This window comes from Suricata suricatta, chromosome 13 (assembly GCF_006229205.1).
Source record: "Suricata suricatta isolate VVHF042 chromosome 13, meerkat_22Aug2017_6uvM2_HiC, whole genome shotgun sequence".
NCBI lineage: Eukaryota > Metazoa > Chordata > Mammalia > Carnivora > Herpestidae > Suricata > Suricata suricatta.
Genome location: NC_043712.1, coordinates 22,928,216 through 22,947,490, shown reverse-complemented (window position 1 = coordinate 22,947,490; position 19,275 = coordinate 22,928,216). Strand labels below are relative to the sequence as shown.

Sequence of the window (19,275 nt, the reverse complement as noted above, 5' to 3'; positions counted from 1 at the left end):
GTAAAGATAAATGTAACACTAAAGATATAAAATTAAAGGAGAACTTTGTTGTGTTTACAATAATACACATTAATACAAATACTATGAAGCTAAAGGCCTAATGGTGGCCAAGGTTTTGGCTGATCAAGAAAGGTCAGGCTCATATCATGAAGAAAAGTGAGAAAATTATACTCTTAGATCATTGGGCAGCCTTCGTATCTTTCTAGTAAAGACGTGAGACTTTCTGTAGGGCTTTCTAACTAAATCCCTGGCTTCTGTTGACTCCATGACTCCTGATTACCCACTTTCTGGAAAGGTGACATCCTCTTGGTGGGAAAAATAGAAAAGGATCTTCAATTTTTAAAACTCCTGTGAGTTCGAAATTACTTAACAGTTACTGAAGATTCCTAAATCTATTTACCCTCCTGAAGCTTCCAATCTATAGGGAATGGTCTGTTCACCTCCCAGTTTGCCTGCCACTCGCTAGAAACCCATGGGCTGGATGTTAGACTCGATCTCCCTTGTTCTCAGTCCCACTGTCCTCCAAACGCAGCATTTCTGCCAATAACATCATCTTTGGCTTAGTCATACTTTGAATCTTCTGGTTGCTCCCTTTTCTCCATTCAACCATGAACTATACCATCTGCCTAGGAGCTCGGCCAGCAGCCTTGGGCCAGGGATCCCTGCCAGGTGGAGAAAGGCACTGAGGAGAGACTGAATAGAAGCGGCAGGAATAAGGCTTACAGGGTGGGGAGATACAGATTTTAAGAGCATTCTTCCCGCAGTCGGGGGAAGTGGAGAAGAAGTACTGTTTCCATAGCAGCTCATGAGATTCCCAAGAGGTGAGTCACCCCCATCTCTCTGACTAAGCAGGTTGACAGCCCAGGGTTCCCCTTCCCATCTGCTGTGCTATGTGCTAGTCCTGAAGCTACACCAGAAGGTAGCCTTCCCCACTGGAGGTGTCTCCAGCTTTCCTCAAGTCATCACGCGTTCTCTGCTAGAACTTCCAAGTGATCTCTCCAAGTATGGAGGTACGTCCAGGGACACTCACCGTCTGTTCATCTGGAGACTCAGATAGCCCGTGGGGAGCACAAACACCAGCCACTCGCTCTCCTACCAAGAAGGGCTTCAATGAAACCTAAGTCAGTGTCCCTGCTAGAGGCAGAGCAGGGTGAATGGGATTTGGGGTACAACTGAGGAAAGAGGCTAAGGAGGTTCAATTTAGATGGAGGGAACAATCCTATGAATAAGTCAGAAAAGAACATTTCCAAAGAACAGTGTAAATACAAACCAAAGAATACCAAAAGCCTTCCTGGCCACTCAAGGTGGCCACTAACATGCCACATGTCCCTAGACAGACTCCTTTCTTTCCCTCCAGGTTTTAGGGTTTCCTTGATGGACAAGGATGCTTATCTCAGCTGGAAAGAGAGAATGCCTTGGGAACTGCCAACCACTGACAGTTCAAACAAACCAGGGCACCCAGGAGAAGAGGCTAATTAGATCCATCAAGTCTGTCTCAAGATCCATGGCCACAGATGACCACAGTGACCCTGACACACCCAGGAAGTGTTCGGTAGCAGGAGGCCCTCTCCTCGGGGAGGTGGTAGAGGCCACCAAGAGGCCTGACAAGGAATGTAAGGGATTTAAGACACAATGTGGCTCTCAATGGATTTCACACAAAACTAAGAAGGGGTATTGTGTTTGGAGAAGAAACAATGAAAACTGCCTATTTCTACTATATGGGGGGCTAGTCTGAGAGCTCCTGACAGGGTAGGGCCTTGCCTTATTTGACCAGCGCAGTAGAGAGTCCGTCATATAACAGGTGCTTGGTGAAACAGTTGTGGAGAAAAGAAATTAGTGTGTAGAAAAGACAGACAAGTTGTTACTGCTGTAGAGGGTGGCCTGGACCCAGGAGAGGAGGGTAATTTCCACCTGGAGTCCCCCTGACACCTAAGAAGGCTGTCCCTCATTTCTGGAGGTGCTTAAGCAGAGGCCCAAAGCCTACAGTTGTGCTACAGAAGGGATTCTTCCCTCCTCTGAGTGGGAGAATGAGCTAAATTACAAAAATTCTCTAACTGTAGGAGCTCTGAAGAGTCAACATGTTCTGGCAGTCCAGAATTCAACATGTGTCTTGTTTCTAAATGTTCTTCCCCCAGCCCCATCCCCTGGACCTACAGAGCCATGCCTGCGAATGTCTCTTCCATGTACACGAAGCCCCCCCCCCGGCTCTCGGAGCCTTCCCTTACATGTACTGGTGCCATCTTTGTCCATGCTGCTCTGGCCACAGGCCTCCTGCAGCTCTCCTCTGTCTGCCGGACACAGGATGCCTGTCCAGCTTTGACGGGAAGAACCTTTCTACTCTCTCCTGTAAGTCCCCAACATGTGGCTTTCTTTCTTTTTTTTTTAATGTTTTACTTATTTTTGAGAGCAAGAGAGCAAGAGCAAGAACGAGAGCAAGAGAGAGAGAGAGAGAGAGAGAGAGAGAGAGAGAGAGAGAGAGAGAGAGAGAGAGAATGAGCGGGGGAGGGGCAAAGAGAGAGGGAGAAGGCAGAATCAGAAGCAGGCTGCAGGCTTTGAGCTGTTAGCACAGAGCCCGACGCAGGGCTCAAATCCACGAATTGTGAGATCATGACCTGGGCTGAAGTCAGATGCCCAGTGAACTGAGGCACCCAGGGGCCCTTCCCCACCCCAAATGTGGTTTTCAGCTGGGACCATGGGCATGTGGCAGGGCAAAGACTCCCAGCCTGTAGAGGCCCCCCTAAAACCTCATGGCTGCCGTGGTCTCCAGAGCCCATACTGGTTCCAATCGCCTTATGGGCTCCTGCCTCACTGCCCCCAGCCACACGGTGGGCTCCCTCACCCAGGCTTCTGAAGACCTCACTCAGTTGAACTGGGAGAGGGAAAGACAGAATGAGGAGAATGGGAATAAGCTGTCACTCTCTCCCAGTTCACCAGCTGCAATTTCTCCCTGAAGTCAAGGGAAAGTCAGGATTCGAGAAGGCAGCTCAGGGACCATTGGCTTGGCATTTCTTTGCCCTTCCCAGGCCATTTCACAGACTTCTGGCCACTGTGATGGTCCTGACATACAAGATGTGCTGAATCACAGGCGGATGCTCATGCCTGCGAGCACAATGTCTCCCAGAGAGAAAATGAGTCATGATAGGCACTAAGGAGCTTGGAAGTAGACCTAAATTAGGCCTGATCTGCCTTCCTCAATGAAGTCTGTCTCACATTCTGTGTCTCTCTCTCCCTTTAAAGTTTCTCAGGTCTTTACCAGAAAGATAACTGTACCTTTTCTAATAAAATTACACATGAAATGATGCTTATCCATCCTCCACTTCTGCAAATCGAGCCCTGCTTAAAACCAGATGTCCAGGCCATAATGTCGTGCCGGATGCTGCTTTCAACATCCATCCTTTGTCTACATTTAATACTGTTACCAGAAACGCACGATCATTAGATTAAAACCAGGAATTTTAGAGTCTGGCAACTGACAGGAAAAGAAGAATGTGAAATTCTCATTACCTTCCTTCACAAATATCCATCTTCAGTTGTAAGAAATACAAATGCCTACGAAACAATGGTTTTTTTTCTTTATTAATTCATAATACTCACACTGAAATAAGCACACACACAAACAAGGTGAGGAGTCAAAAACAAGATCTGTACATTTGGAGAATAAAATACATAGAAACACATCTAAAAATAAGTTCTTTAAAGTAGGCTTCATGCCCAATATGGGGCTTGAACTCATGACTCAGAGATCAAGATCTGAGCTGAGATCAAGTGTCAGATGCTTAACTGACCGAGCCACCCAGGTGCCCCACAACACAGTTTTGTCTGACGTCTTGGGGCGCTAGTCTGTGCACTGCAAAGCTGCCCTGTCGGTAACAACGGCTCCCGAGGCTGTCTGATTTCCAGCCAGCCTCACGCCAGCACATGCTGTCCTAGCGATGGCTGAGCAGGGACGGGCAGGCTGGAGGCAATCACCTGCTAGTACAGTTGCCAGCAGGCACCCCCCCCCCCGCCCCCCCCCCCCCCCCCCCCCCCCCCCCCCGCAGAAGTTCGGGGTATCCGAGCGCACCAGGACCCCCGCGGCAGCCCACACAGGCAGCCCCCGGGTGCTGGGGAACCGCCGTTCCCTCTGCGGGAAGCTGCAGAGAGAAGATGGGTGCGTGAAGACACCTCCCTGGCTGGGGTGCAGACACCCAGCTGAGTTTTTCCCTGTGTCCTGGACACCGTGAGTGCTTGAGCAAAAGCATACACATCAATCAGCTACCCGCTGCCAGGCCCTCCGGCACTTGTCTGTGTGAGCCACCAGCAATGTCACTTCGAAACCCAGCATGTGACTTGTGGGCAGAGCAGGCCCCTGGCCCTGTGACTGCCCGCCGTCCAGGGAGTGGGGAGCAGACGGCACTGAGAGCGCTGCTCAGGCCACGAAGGCAGATGGAAAACTTTATATTGAGGGATGCGGCACACATGTGACACTTGCTGCTAGGTTCAAATGGGATAGACATTCTAGTGTCTGGCCAAGAGGACAAAAGGGAAACTTCTTGAAATATAATACAGATTCAGCAGAAATATTCCGGGGCAGGGGAGTGAGGATTTGGGCAATTTAAAACACATTGGGTTTTATGATGCCTTCAAATTCATACGTTCAAAGGTCAAGGCGCTGGTGTTCTGAGACATGAATGTGTCACATGGCATTACAACCCCCTCTCTGCACAGTTCCGGGCCGGGTGCGGGGAACTTCATAATGCCTTGCCTTATTTCAGCCTCATACCAGCTCGGTAGTAGGCACTACCGCCTCCTTCCTTTGAGGAAGCAGACATTCAGATAGGTTATGTGGGGTCAGTTAGATCTGATTTAACCTGGACAGTCATGCTACGAAAAACCTGAGTACGCTACAAATTTCTTAGGCATCTAATGACTACAGGCTTAGGGTCAGTTTCCTAGCTCTGATATGTATTATTTATGTTGCCTACAGTTACCAACTACCCTTCCCGTGTGGAAGACCAGCACTGAGAAACGGCAGCATCCGTGTGCTGACTCATGCTTATTTTGTACTGGAGACTATCTTTTTCACCTACAAGAACATCATCAGTCCTTTCTAGTTTGTTCCTATGTTTATCTAAGCTGACATTCAACCAGAATTAAGTGTTCTCTCCGCCTACAATGCTACCGAGAGAAAACAGAGAAGGGAGAGAATGCTAGATAATCCCATGGTAAATCTGGCCTTCCAGGGATGCGTCCAGCTGATCAGTGCATCTTCCTAGGGATGGAAATGAACATGAACTTGGACATCACCATTCACCACATGCTACCTTATATAGTCAGCAAAGTGTCTGAATCAATCCCATGACACTGTACAAAGAGGCTGTAATTGTGGAAGGAGGCTCAAATGTTGGGGGTCTTCTGGGAATCCTGAAGGAGCCTCATTTTGAAACTGCCAGTAAATGAAATTCTGTGTAGGGTGACCTAAATTTATCAGGAACAGCAGTTGTGGAGGCTCACGACCAAGGAGATGTTTAACAAGTAGAATAAAAGAAAACCACACAGTTGGCATGCCTGACTTAGAAATGTAAAGGTCACTCCTAGAGTGACCATGACCTCAGCTTCACAAAACAGGGCAACAGATGCCTCCCAGCCCAGAATTTTAGAAACAAAGAGAAAATAACAAATACCACTTTCTCCAGTGCTTGAGAGCTAAATGTCTTTAAAAGGGATTTATTTTTGGATAGGCTACAGAGCCGGGGCTTAATAGAATACTGTGTGTCAGGAATAGAGGCAGAACTCTAAGTTTAAAAAAAAAAAAAATGAATTGATGGTGGAAGTTTGGCTCAACATAAGAAAAAGATCTGGCAGTCCTGGCTGCCCACCAGCTCTGTAGGAACCATGTAGGTGGCTGCTGCCATGAGTCCTGTTACACTGAAATCTGGTGCCCCAAATCCCAGGAGGGGACAGCTACACTGCATTCCACACTGAGGGTCAGGTGTCAGTCCCAAAGCAGTGAACTGTGGGAGGGACACAAATCAAATTTTATCCTGGACTTAGATAAGAACAAAAAGTAGTCTATTACTCATCTTGTGCCAAATCTGCCTCTCTGCATCCTCCGCCCACTGGCCATTATTCTACCACCAAGCATGTCTAATTCCCCTCACCCCTTACAGATCTCGAAGCAGCCTGTCTCTCCCCAGGTCCTCCCTCCCTCCAAAATTCCTTCATTTCGTCAAATGTCAGGCTCAGCAGGGAGATTTTGTTGGCACCCAGAGGGAGTGAGCTTCTCTCCTGTGGGGTATGGAAGTGGACACCCAATGACCCACAGGGGCACTGGAGAGGGACTTTTGGGTTAGTCCAGCCCTAGTCATCCCTTCACTCAAGGTCTTTGTTTGGAGAACGGGACCTTGCCCCACGGCCACCACACACCGGTAGCTCTAGCATCAAGGGGGCAGGTAGGACGATGAGTGACAAATTACTGGCTTATGCAGTGCAGTTCACACTTTGTGTTAGAACCTATCAGTTGGTCATAAATTTAACGGGTCACAATCGGCATTTTAAAAGAAGGAAATAGAGAATAGAAATCTACCTGAACTTGCTATTGTTTCATTAAACACTTGCTTGGGTAATATATATCTGTACTGCATTGTGATGCAAAATACATTTTTGCTTTGTGGTTGTGAGTTAAAAATCCACTGATTAAAAAGCCACACGCATGTATACATACACATATATAATCCAGCCCAATATAACGTTTTTAAAGCATCCCTTGACCAGAATTTGATATTCAGTAATGGTGGAGGAGAAATCTTGGTAGGGTGATTTCAAACTTGCATTCCAATAGATTATGTCACCGCCCCCCCCCCCCACCATCCCCTGTCCCCAACTCATGTCCCTCTCTTAGTCCACCAGCTTTAGAAGCCATTACGGGGAAAACTCAGAGCACCATGTGAATTTCCCATGGTTACCCAGTGAGCCGTGCTGGGCATCTCTTACTCCGGCTTAAAATTTAATTTAACAGCAAACATAGTCAAAGCTCCAATGTCTGCTATTGTGGAGGGAAGAGGTGCACAAAGAAAGCAAAACAGAATAACAGACTAATATTTACCCTTTAAACATACTAAAAGTTAAAATGTCATCATGTGATTACCCTCAAAAACAAAACAAAACATCATACTCAACGCCTGAGTTAATGTCACCTTGTTGGTGACGGTCTCATGGGAACAATGAACACAGAATAGCAGTCAATAGTCCTGAATATCTACTTTTTTTTTTTTTCTGATAGAGAAAAGACTCTGGAAATTTCCCTCCCACTGAAAAATAAACATATCAATAGTAAAAGGGCTCAACGTTGCCAAGGGGGAGGGGAAGTAGAGGCAGGGTCACTGTTCAAACAGCAACAACCTTCCTGTGTCCACCCCCTCCATTCCAAACACTGTTCCCCCACCCAGAAACCCCACGTGTCAGGACAAAACAAGGGCCAGGCCCTGCGCCAAGCCTTGCGGGGTAAACAATCCTATCTGGGCTCTCTTTCCCTTATCTGGTTCCCATTTCGCCTGCACAGTCTGATTCACTCAGGAGAGAAGCTGCTCCCACGTGCATACCTTTCTGCCTCTTACCCATGGGGGATGTGGTAGAGAATGCTTAGTTCGGACACCTCTTGTTATCCTAAAGGGCCTCAGTTCTAGCCCCACAGAGATCCTGTGCTATCTGATCGGTGCGTGACCATTTCACACAATGGTCTTCCAAACCCTGCCTGCGTTAGAAAATGGGTGACTTTGCTTTCTTTGGGCGCTTCATGCTCAACAGGCAGGAGAGGCCTGGGTCGGGGTGGAGGCAGGAGGAGGTGGATGGGAGTGTACTGGGCATTGCACCAAGTAAGGACGTAGGTAGGCCCAAGACAGAGAACTCATCAGCTGATGAACATTTCAGTATGCCCCCCTCTGCTTTTTACTTGGATCGGAACCGCTGGTGTGGTTCTACCCAAACAAAGTGTACGGCCACAGCGATCAAATACAGAGTACATTCTTAGTGGTTACTCATTTTCATATACCAAAAAGGAAACTTTAAAAAAAATGCGATTACCTGGTTTGTTCTTGCTGCAGTGTGTTGGGATCAGGTATAAAAAATCTTACTCGAAAATGCAGAGTACAGGGGAAACCTCCTACAACATTTTTCAAAAACAAATTTAAGTTTTCCCTTTAAGAAAGTCAATGCAGAGAAGCTGCTACTCTCCCGTTAAGTGATGCATTTTTTTTCACTAGACCACTACTTTTTTCTATCGATCAAAGGACTGATTTCGAACAAGGAGTGCTCGGGTTAAGTGACTGTTTAGAAATCTGCAAGTCTACAAAAAGTAAGATAGCTCGCAGTACAGGCACAGAATGAGGGAGTACCTCCTGAAACAGGTTTCCCTTACGGCTGTGTTCAAACAATGCACTCCGTTATCTGCATCAGGACTTTTAAAAAATCCTCAAATCAACAGATTATACAAAGAAATAATCTCACATATATAGCAATTTTATACTTTTCCCAAACATTTCCACGTACATTCTTGAATTTAAGCACCGCCGTAACAGACGGGCACTGATGGCGCTGTTCTACAGATAAGCCAACAGGCATGGAGACTTGCCTTGGGCCACACAGCCGATGACGGCACCAGGTTTTTGATTCTGCTATGCCACATCTCAGTCACGTTTATACTGGACAACAGTTCATGCTTTTTAATGCAAAGCGAATTCCCAAAGTGATGAACATATTGACAAATATTATGCAATTAATTAACATACTCAAATATGGCCTTATGGAACAATACCGAGTCAATTCGCTTGTAGAGATAAAATTAACCCATTTCTTTTGCTAGATATGGCAACAGGTGAAGAGGAGATTGTGTTGCTAAGATCTGTGCTCTCCTTCAGGTCAACTGCGCCCCTCTCTGTTGCTCAGTAAATGTTTGCTGGCCCCATCTGCGTGCTCGGCACTTTCCTGCTTCAGAAACTCAAGCCTTCTCCACCCTGGTCCCCGTACGGGTTTGCCGACCTCAGTTCATCCTGGGTTCCACCTCCCCTCTCCTTAGTATTTTCTGTCAGTATCTCTCCTGTGTCAAAGACTCAAGTGGTGTGTGTGCACCTACGAATGTACCTCTGCATGGGTGCTGGGGGACCAGTGCGTGATGCTGTAACTCGGTACAGGCTGACTACCTGCACATGAGGGGACAGCTAAGTGGCCTCATGCCTTGGGATACCCTCTCGGATCCTCCCCACCAGACCTTGTCAATGTGTGTCTCAGAATGCCTTTGTGTGCCCAGAGCACCAGATCATGTGCTCAGAACGGTCCCAGAACCCTCACTCTCCTTGTGGCCGCATCCCCATGCTTGGCTGGGAGCTCCAGGAGGATTTGGACCAGATTCTCAGAGCTTAGCCCTGTGCCTTGCCACAATGTGAGCTCAGGACCCATTTCCTGAATGAAGGAGTTAGTGAGGGAATGAATGAGGACATGTAGTCACACCCGCGTGGGCTCGCTGCTCTGAGAATTCACATGGGGGTAGGCATGGATCTGTACCACGGCCCTGTGGCTCCCACTGGGCAGCTCTGAATGCTGAGGCGGGTAAGGACTTGGAGGCCCAGGCTCCAGCAGGGGCAGCAGTGGGATCACGGCCATGGTTCTGTCTCTACTCCTTCCCACGTGGGTGCCCGGCAAGTGGGGGGGAAGTGGCATGCATGTGTGCACACTTCTGTGTAATCCACCTCTCAGCCATTCACTGGCCACCTCCAGGGGAGGGAGCGCATTGTGAGGAATGAAGAGAGAGCGTGGCAGGGGCCCTTCGCTGAAGGAGCCAGGAGTTTCCAAAGAAGATTAAGGAAGGCAACTGGGAGATGAAGGAGAGTGCTCCGAGGAGCAAAGCAGATAATGACAAATGGAAGGAGGGTGCGGGGGGGGGGGGGGGCATGGCTTCTAGGAGGAGGGGGGATGGAGTCTGAGTGGCTTTGAAGAACAGCAGGATGTGCATACAGAGAAGAGAGAAAAGCATTCTCAACAGAGGGAACAGACTGGGAGGAGGCACAGAGGACTGTGTGCAGCCTGGGAAGTCAGCCAGGTTTGTCTGGGGTATAAACTACATAAAGGGGAACCGAGAGTCTGATGCTGGAAGCCAGGCTGAGAACAGATCCGGGCGGGGGGGGCGGCGGGGACGGTGTGCAGCCCACTGATGTGGGAGTTAATGTACAGCAGCAGGCCCAGGAGCAGTGTGTTGTATCTATTATACTGACCACCTCTGTCTGGGACTGCAGTAGGGGGACAGTGTGTGTGTGTCTGTGTGTGTGCATGCATGTGCTCACATGCACATGTGCCTTTCCCACCCTGGCTCTCACACTGTGCTAAGAAAGGCCACCTTCCTTCCCTTGGAAGAAGAAAGCAGGTTCCCGGGCTCTTGGCTGCCTTCTTTCACCTTTCCTGCTCACAGCTGGTGAGGCCTGATCTGGAAGGCTTTCTGTTCACTCAGAAGTCAAACAGGGAGAAGTCTGTTTACTCACATCACCTGGACCACTGGAATCCAGGTCCCGGATGTTCCGGGCACCCGATGATTGAAAGACAAAAATGGGCCATGATACACTAATACCCCCGTGTTCAACTGAAATGAGAAGATCACACTCACCTTTTAACTGCTTCCTGATGGGCTTGCTTGATTCCAGCCATCTCTGTTGGGTAAGAAAACATAAAATATAAAACCAAACCACGCAGGAATCCAGCAGTGTCTTAACGGGATGGTACTCACGAGAGAGTCCACGGAGCCATCACCATGCTGTAAACCAAAATATTCCTTTTCGGTCACACCCAGGTGGCTGTATGCCAGATCCAGAAGAACTTGACCCGTATCTTGTTTCTAGGGTAAAAAAAAAAAAGGTCTGGTGGGCAAATTTTTAAAATGAATTAAGAGCCAACGGTTCAATATCTTGATTTAGGCGGAAAGGAGTTAAAACGTTTAGAGATTTTGTGGACGCTCATCTCTTACAGTGAGAAATGCTTGAATAAATGTGATGCTAAGAAGTCCACGGTACATACATATGGGAAGCTGGGCTCTAAGGAAAACCACATTAATGTGCTGGAAGACAGTACAGTTAGATTGTCTGAGACTTCTTCCTTCCCCTCAGCAGATTCCCAAGTGATGTCTGGATCGGAAGACACAGATATCACAGGGAGCCGAAAATCTCCATGACCTCCCCGTGAACCGTCCATGGCAAAGCGCTCGGCCCACATCAGTTTTGTTGACTCCTCGTGAGCCATGTCAGCGTGGGCAGGGCAGACAACCACTGACAACATGACGGAAGGTGGCTAAGAATAAGCAAATGCCATCCTAAACAGCCTCAAAGCGACGTGGCATGCGGCACCCCAGGGTAGCATGCGCAACTCTACTCTCTGCCAGCCGAAGAGAGAAGTTGGTGGGGACGTTCAACTGCACTTCGCGTCCACGGCAGGACTCAGCCACTGTCACCACCCTTTACAGAGCAGGCACGGTGCTGGACCTGGGGACAGAGCCACAGTCAGTGTCCCAGAGAGGCCAGGCATAGATGCGATGACTGTAATGTGGTGTGCCAAATACCGTCAAGTGCCGAGAACCACTCAGAGCGCGGGGAGCACACAGAGGACAAGACAGATGGTCGATTCGACCTGGGGACAAGGGGAAGCAACTTCTGACCTGGGTCTGGGAGGCTGACGGGGCCGAGCACATTAAAAATTTTTTTAACTAATTTTTTTAAATGTTTATTTGGGAGGAAGGGGCAGTGAGAGGGGGACAGAGGATCTGAAGTGGACTCTGGGCCGAGAGCAGCAAGGCCGACGCGGGGCTCAAACTCACGAGCTGTGAGATTGTGACCTGAGCTGAAGTCAGATGCTCAACTGACAGAGCCACCCAGGAGCCCTGAAGAAAAGGCATTTTAAACAGAGGGCTTGGCACAAAGGCACGGGAGTGGGAGACAGCATGGTGCCTCTGGGAAATCGCAAAGTCGCCTTCTACAGGCAGACTTCTCAGGAATCCTTCGAACCAAACCATTTGACTCAAGGACACTGAGACTCAGAAAGACTATAAAAGAACAAGCACAAAGACAGCTCCTGTTTTGAGGGCTTGAGAGCAGATCATGCACTTGGAAAGAGACCACAGTGACCAGGAAGAGGAGAATGAGGGACCCACCAGGCCCCCTCCTGCTATCTCCTCTTTGGTGTGGTCTTGGATTGTTTGGTCATAAGTATGGGAACGGGGGACACACCCATTTCCTGCACACACTCCCCCTTCCTGCTTGAGCGCCCTGCACCTGCCGCTTCCTTTACCCAGAACAGCTTCCCTCACAAGGGGATCATGACAGTGTGGAAAAGATGGCCTGCCCAGCCCACATGTTCCAAAATATGAGCTACTGTTCCTCTCCACCAGGAGATACCCTCCCGGTGCAGCGAGGAGGTATTGGTTTCCCCTGTAAAAAAATTTTTAATTTTTAAAAATTTTTGTTTTTAAGAGAGAAAGAGAGACAGAGTGTGAGCAGGGGAAGAACAGAGAGAGAGGAGACACAGAATCCAAAACAGGCTCCATGCTCTGAGCTGTCAGCACAGAGCCTGACACAGGGCTCGAACTCACAAACTGCAAGATCATGATGTGAGCTGAAGTCAGTTGCTTAACCGACTGAGCCACCGAGGGGCCCCCCTTGTTAAAACTTTCATAGAATTTTATATTTAATAGGTAAATAACTATCAAACACCCACAAGCCAGATGTGACAATACATGCACTTTTTATATATGGTCTCGAATCTTTGTGGCTCTTCGTGAAGTCATCACCAGCATCCCCTTTGCCGTGAGCAAACAGGCGCTGGGAGGCTCCACGCCGTCAGCTGATGGACGGTCTGCCTGCCTGAGTCCAGTCTGCTGGCTGCCAAAGGCTACGTGTCCCCAAAGCGTTGCATCTCCCCTCTCGAGTGCACAAGTCACCCATTCTAGTATATTCTGCCCAACTTTCACAGTTCTCAAAAGGAACTGAAACATAATGAAGGGCACGTTCATGAAGAACAAGCCTCCCAGCCCAGTCCCCTTCTCATAAGAGGTCATCTTTGCTACGCCAGGCCACTGTCCATGACCGGCTTGCTCTGGGATGGGCTAGGCACACGTGACGCATAGGCCAGCTTCGTGCCGATGCCAGCTCCTGCCCATAAGGTGGTCCGGGCTCAAGAGTTGGTGCCAACGCTCCCTACTAGTAGAAGATTTAAAGCGACAGGGATTCTAAGCTGCCACCAGACCCTCAGATTCAAGTTCAATGTGAGCCAGCTTTGACCAAACTGCTGGAGGCTTGAGTGTCAGGGCCGCCAAGTGTTCTGTCTGCCTCACGCAAGGATTATCACTCTCCCGAGAGTGAACCAGCAAACAAGATTTGCATCTAGAGGCTGGAGACTGCCATTTCCTGGTCAAAATAACTTTGGCGTCTGTCATGCTGGGCCAGATGTGAGTGGCCAAGGTGCACAAAAGATCAAAACCATATTTTGGATTATTCAGTGCTAACTCCCCCCTTCCCAGCATTGCTGAGGCAAATCTGGGCGTTTCTTTTGATATTCATTTGACTCTGTTTACCTGGTAACTGACCTTGGTCAGCTGCTTTGTTTTCCCACCTTGAAACCTATATAAAAGACAGTTTTCTGAATAAAGCTCTCTCTTTCGCCTGATCGGAAAACCGTGAGTTCTGTCTTTACTCTCTGCGTCTCCCTCTCCTGCCCCCTTTTTCTCTCCCTCCCTCAGGAGAAGAACCCGTGACGATTCAAACAGGTACCACCGAACCGAGCCCCGGCCTGCGGGTTACGACACTTGAGGAAGCAACAATGGCAGCAGCGTGATGAGGACAACGGCTTGGTGACCAAGGCTCCCGCCGAGTGGCAGGCTGCGCTCCAGGATCACCACTCCGCACAGGCTGTCTCCTTAACCTGTTTACAGGGCTCCCCAGGCCTCCTTCAGCTCTGACCTGGGATTCTCGGACACAGGCTCCTGCTCCCCTCTCTCCAGGGACAGTCTGTCCCCGTCTGCTTATCTCTCAACCCTTCAACGCTGACCCCTGTTGGGACCTTTGGTGTTCTCACTTCCCAGCGGACCTCACCCAGTCCCGCAGCCCCACATCTGCATCCCAGCCTCAACCCTCCCGTTAGCCCTCTCACATGTGGATCTGGCACCATCTCTGTAGACGAGTAGCACGTCCTTGACAGAACTGGGTGTCTCACCCCCAAACCTACCTTCTTACAGCCTTTCCCATCGCTATCGACTGCAACTCCATCTTGCCAGTAGCCCAGGCCAACAACCTTGAGAGTCACCTTGAGCGCCTCTTTCTCATCCCAAATTCCATCTATTAACAAATCCCACTGGCCCTGCCTTCAAAATTGTTTCAGACTTGGTTTACTCTTTGCCAACTCCACACGACCATCCTGTTCAACCCTCCGCCTCCTCCTCGCCCCTGGTTTGTTATAATGGCCTCTTAGTCCTTCTCCTCCTCCTCCCTCCCCCCTCTCCCCCCAGTCTACTGCTGACAGAGCATTCCCAGTGACACTGAGTCACATCATGTAAGGTCTCTGCCCAAACCTACCAACGGTTTCTGCCCCCCTCAGAACACAGCCAGAGGCCTCAGGATGACCTATAAGGCTCTACGCAGCAACCCCACCCCAACCCAAAACTATCAACTCTGACCCCTCGTGCTGCTTTCCTCCTTGTTCATTTCCCTCCAGATACACTAGCTTCCATACTGCTCTGCAACTATGCTTGGAGTGGGATCCTGCCTCAGGACCTTTGCACTGCAATTCTTTTACCTGGAATGTGCTTTCCCTCCAGAGAACCATGGAGTTCTTTCCTTCATTTCTTTTAGATGAGGTCTTCCCTGGTCACTTCTATAGAATGACAAGCCCACACCTGCCCTGCTCGGGCACTGACTCCCCCCTCCTCATTGCACTTTGTTTTTCTTCTAAATACATACCACCTGACACAGTATACATTTGTTTATGGTCCATTTCTTCACACTAGCTGTAAGCTTTAAAAGGCTAGATGCTTTGCTCTTTTGTTCATTGCTGTATTCTCTATACCCAGCATGAAGCCTGGCACATAGTAGGTGCCCAGGTAACATCTGTTGAATAAACACTCATGTTCTTGTCAGGAAGAAGATACACAGCAAAGGAATAGCTCCCAAACCAACAACATCCCTTCTAACAGAGGAGCCTGACATATTGTCAATTGAGAGCGTCTGGAAGAGGCACTTGTGACCCTTTTAGAGAAGCTGCCATGCTGTGACTTCACGCCAACTGCCCTCCTCTCTCGTCTGCTCAGCCCTCAAGGTCCATAGTGACCGGGGGTCAGCGGCAGGCAAACTTAGGGGTGGAGTGGAAGACCCAGGGGCCAGTTTTTGTTACCCTGTCAATGTCTGTGGTCTTCCATTACCCCTCGTTGTTCTCCTGGACTAAATCTTCTCTCTCTGACTTCTTTCCTTGCACACTGACCTTTCCGGGCCGGGGCAGGTGCTGGCAGCCAGTCCAGGACTGGGGTTGACCTCTTTAGGAGGATAGGAGATACAGGCAGAGGTGACTGGGATGGGGTGGGGCGGGGTGGCATGGACTGCTACAGTGCAAGGACCTTGCGGGTGGCCTGGGACCGGAGGCCTCGTTTCCAGTCCTGCCTCTGTCATGAGCTTGAGGCGGGAGAAGCCAGGCTCTCCCTGAGCCCTGCCATATATGAGGCAAACCGTCTCACCACCCTCCAGACTGGCCCCATCAACTGCCACTTCTAATAAGCACCTGCTGTGTGGCTGGTCCTGGACCAGGCCCAGGCCCAGGGGAAATGACACTATGCCCGTCTCAAGGAGCTCACAGTTTAAAGAACGTATTGGTAACTATAACTACTATGAACGAGATGTGGCACGGGCTCAAATAAAGCATACAGGCCACCACTGTGGGAGAATGAGCTCAGGAAGCTGGCCAAGACGTCACAGAAGAAGTACCATCAAGGCGTCACTCAGTTAATGTCACCAAGAAGTGGGGGCAAGACACTCCAGGCAAACAAGAATGTGGCCAAAGTTCTTAGGGTTATTTCCAGGCCAATCTCCACATCCAAGGTCTGAGGTCTCAAGCTCTCATTTAAAAATAGTTTTCATCTCTTGGTTTAGAAAATGAAGAGAAATTATGTCTTAATAGCATTAATTCAGAAAGAAAATCAGACTTGGAGAACTTACATTGGCTTTAAAGGTCTGTACCAAGCCATCTAAAAAGCGGACGGTGCAGACGACTTCGGATCGCGTTTTCTCTTTGGGTAACTCTGAGCTGCGTATGTTATTAATCCTTCCACCCAAGGCACGTAACCGGGAGGTCATCACTATCGTTGAATGACCTGGAACAGAAGGTACACTCGTTAGCTCTGACAGGAAAAGCACCTGCTATGCGTGGGTGTGCCTCCCAGTCCACCGACCCGGGTCTGCTCTGACCCTCAAGAGCCTGTCTGAGGGACTCAGATCCGTGAGAACCAGATACCAGCCCACGTTTCCTCTCGACTTTCGACTCCTGAGTGGCTCTAAGCAAAACGTATCGGTCCATCATAACATGTTCGTAGAACTATATGGCTTTCTCCCTGGTCTAAATCTAATTTGTATTTCCCAGGCTTTTAATTTTTTATGTTTTACTTTTCTTTATATATTTGTGCATTCTACTATTTTTTAAGGAACTAAATGTAGTGTAAAAATGACTTAAAAGATTAAGATATTTCTTTGTCAATTAAACTATATTAAGTAAGTTGCAGTCATTAAAAGACACCACGTAGGGGCGCCTGGGTGGCTCAGCTAGTTGGGTGTCTGACTTCGGCTCAGGTCATGATCTCAGGGCTGGTGAGTTCGAGCCCCCCTATTGGGCTCTATGCTAACAGCTCAGAGCCTGGAGCCTGCTTTGGATTCTGTGTCCCCCTCTCTCTCTGTCCCTCTCCTGCTCATGCTCTGTCTCTCTCCTTCAAAAATAAATAAACATTAAAAGAAATTTTTTAAAGTAAAGACAACCTACAGGGATGTTTGCAGTATGTGTCTATAAAGCATATATAAAGAGCTCCTGTAAATCGATAAGAGAAAACAACACAATCTGGGGGGAAATGGGAACGACACTAGTTGTCAAAGAAATGCAAATTAAAACCACAAAGTAATGGTAACCACATACCCACCAGCATGGCTACAATGAAATCTAACAAAACCAGTGTTGGCCAGGGTATGTAGCAACTGGAACTTTCAGGCGCTGCTGGGAAGAATGAAAATTAGTGCCACTATTTTCGAAAACTGTTGGCAGCAGCTACTGGCACTGAACATATGCATATTCTGTGACATAATTCCATGCCCAGGCATATTCCCAACAGAAAAATGTAGATTTACCCACTAAAAGACATGCATGAGAATTTTTATAATAGCCCCAAACTGGAAAAGACTCAAATGCCCATCAACAGAGGGAAATTGTGGTATAGTCACACCACGCTTGACTATACAGCAAAGGAAATAAATGAACTACTGTTAGTTGAAACACAAATGAATTCCTCTGTTATGCTGAGCAAAAACAGCCAGATACAAGAGATTACCAACAGCATGAATCCCATTTGCCTCAAGTTCAGACACAGGCAAAACTAATCAATGCTAACAGAGCACAGAAGTGTGGTTATCCTTGTGTGAAGTGACCAGGGTGGGGGCGGACAGGAGCTTTCTGGGAAGCTCCTAATATTCTGTCTGTTGATCTGGGCACTGATACTGGAGTACTCGCTTTGTGAGGCTTCATCAAGCTCTACACTTATTTGTGTACTTCTCTGTATACTTCAACCTCAAGTTCACTTAAAATAACACAGGTAGGAAGAGGGAGTTAGTTTAAAATCTGGCTCTGTATTCAGGGAACGGCAAGGAAAGAGGTCTTTCTAGTGAATGCAGCTGTAGAGCGGCAGACTAAGAAAAGATCGCGGAAGCGTGCAGTGAGCAGCCAAGGTCTAGGCCCGCTCCTCAGCTCAGTGGGTGGAGGAGGTGTAAATCTGATGAGGTTGGAGGGAAGAACAGATAAAGGTGAAGGACTTAAGTGCAATTTGATGTTCTTTTTTATTAGTTCTCTGCAAACTTTCTAAGATGAGCTGGGCCTTTGCACGTGCTATTCCCTCTGCCTTTCTGTTTCCTCTTCAGTCCTCGAAAGTTCTTTCTGTTTTCTCTTCTGTCGTCAGTGCCCAGGACAAGCACCACTTGCGCAGCAAAGCCTTCCCTGGTGTCTGTAACTATTTGGGTTACAGGCTCTCCTGTGGGGTGCTCAGCGTAATGCCGCAGTTATAGCTGGTGACATGTAACACCGGCTTCTGCCATTAGAAGCTAAGCTTCACGAGGGTAGGAACCAGGTCTGGCTTTACTCACTGCATCTCCCAACGCCTACCCAGCTCCGGGATGCAGCCAATAAATAGGTGAACAACTCAATGAGTAAAAGGAAAAACGAAATGAAAAAGGAAGCCAAGACTTAGCACTTGGAAAAACAGTGCTGCCTGATAAGACACACTTGGGCTGTGGGAGCAGGAAGGAGGCTGGAAGGAAGGTGGGGACGTCCCCGAGACCAGGGCTCCTCAAACTGTAAGGTGCACACAACAGACCCCTTGGGGTTCCTGATAAGAGGCAAGTAGGATGCACGGAGGTTTGAGGGGGGCCCTCAGTCTCCCAGGTGACAGAGCCGCTGACCTGGGGACCACACTGTGAGGAAAACGTCACAGATGACTGGAAAAGCAGCACTAAATGTCAGGCAGGGCCAGAGAGCAAGATTGGGGCATCAGCAGCACGGAAGGGATGAGCAGGAAGCAGACCGGGGCCTGAGAACCGAGCCCCGGGGAACCACAGAGGCGCGGCTGAGCGGCAGGAAGCAGAAACAAGAAACACAGTAGGAGAGAAGGTATGCGTGGTCCCTTTTCCCGCAGTGCGAGCTCCAGACAAACCCCATTCTTCTGTAGATAACGACAGGTAATCGCAAACACTAATAAAACAAATTCCGGGACCGGTAGTGGGAGAGCAAACCTACTCTGTGACTTACAAAGTTCCACCCACCCCACCACCTCCACCTTGCCCTTTCCAACGAAAATGTCATCAGAAGCAGGGGTGCATTTTCTGAGTAATACCAGAGGTTATCAAAAGACAAGAAATGTGTGCCACAATACTGTAACCACACTGAATTTAAAATGTCAAATTTATTGTTTAGTCCTTGTCTAAGAATTTCAGGTGGACTAGAATTTCTTTCAAAGATACAATAGAAGCCTTACAA

General features: G+C 48.7%; 1 protein-coding gene across 1 annotated transcript in view; it reads right to left on the bottom strand.

Annotated features, from left to right (window-relative positions):
* The window catches only part of PTPN3 (protein tyrosine phosphatase non-receptor type 3), a 77,813-nt gene extending 61,453 nt beyond the window's left edge, over positions 1-16,360 (bottom strand). Inside the window, exons 1-5 of the mRNA XM_029920413.1 lie at positions 16,209-16,360; positions 10,751-10,858; positions 10,631-10,673; positions 8,062-8,140; positions 3,505-3,549 (exon numbers count right to left, since the gene is read on the bottom strand). Coding sequence (XP_029776273.1) covers positions 3,505-3,549; positions 8,062-8,140; positions 10,631-10,673; positions 10,751-10,858; positions 16,209-16,346 — 413 coding nt within the window. The 5' untranslated portion in view covers positions 16,347-16,360. The remainder of the gene's footprint in view (positions 1-3,504; positions 3,550-8,061; positions 8,141-10,630; positions 10,674-10,750; positions 10,859-16,208) is intronic.
* Between the last annotated feature and the right edge of the window lie 2,915 nt (positions 16,361-19,275).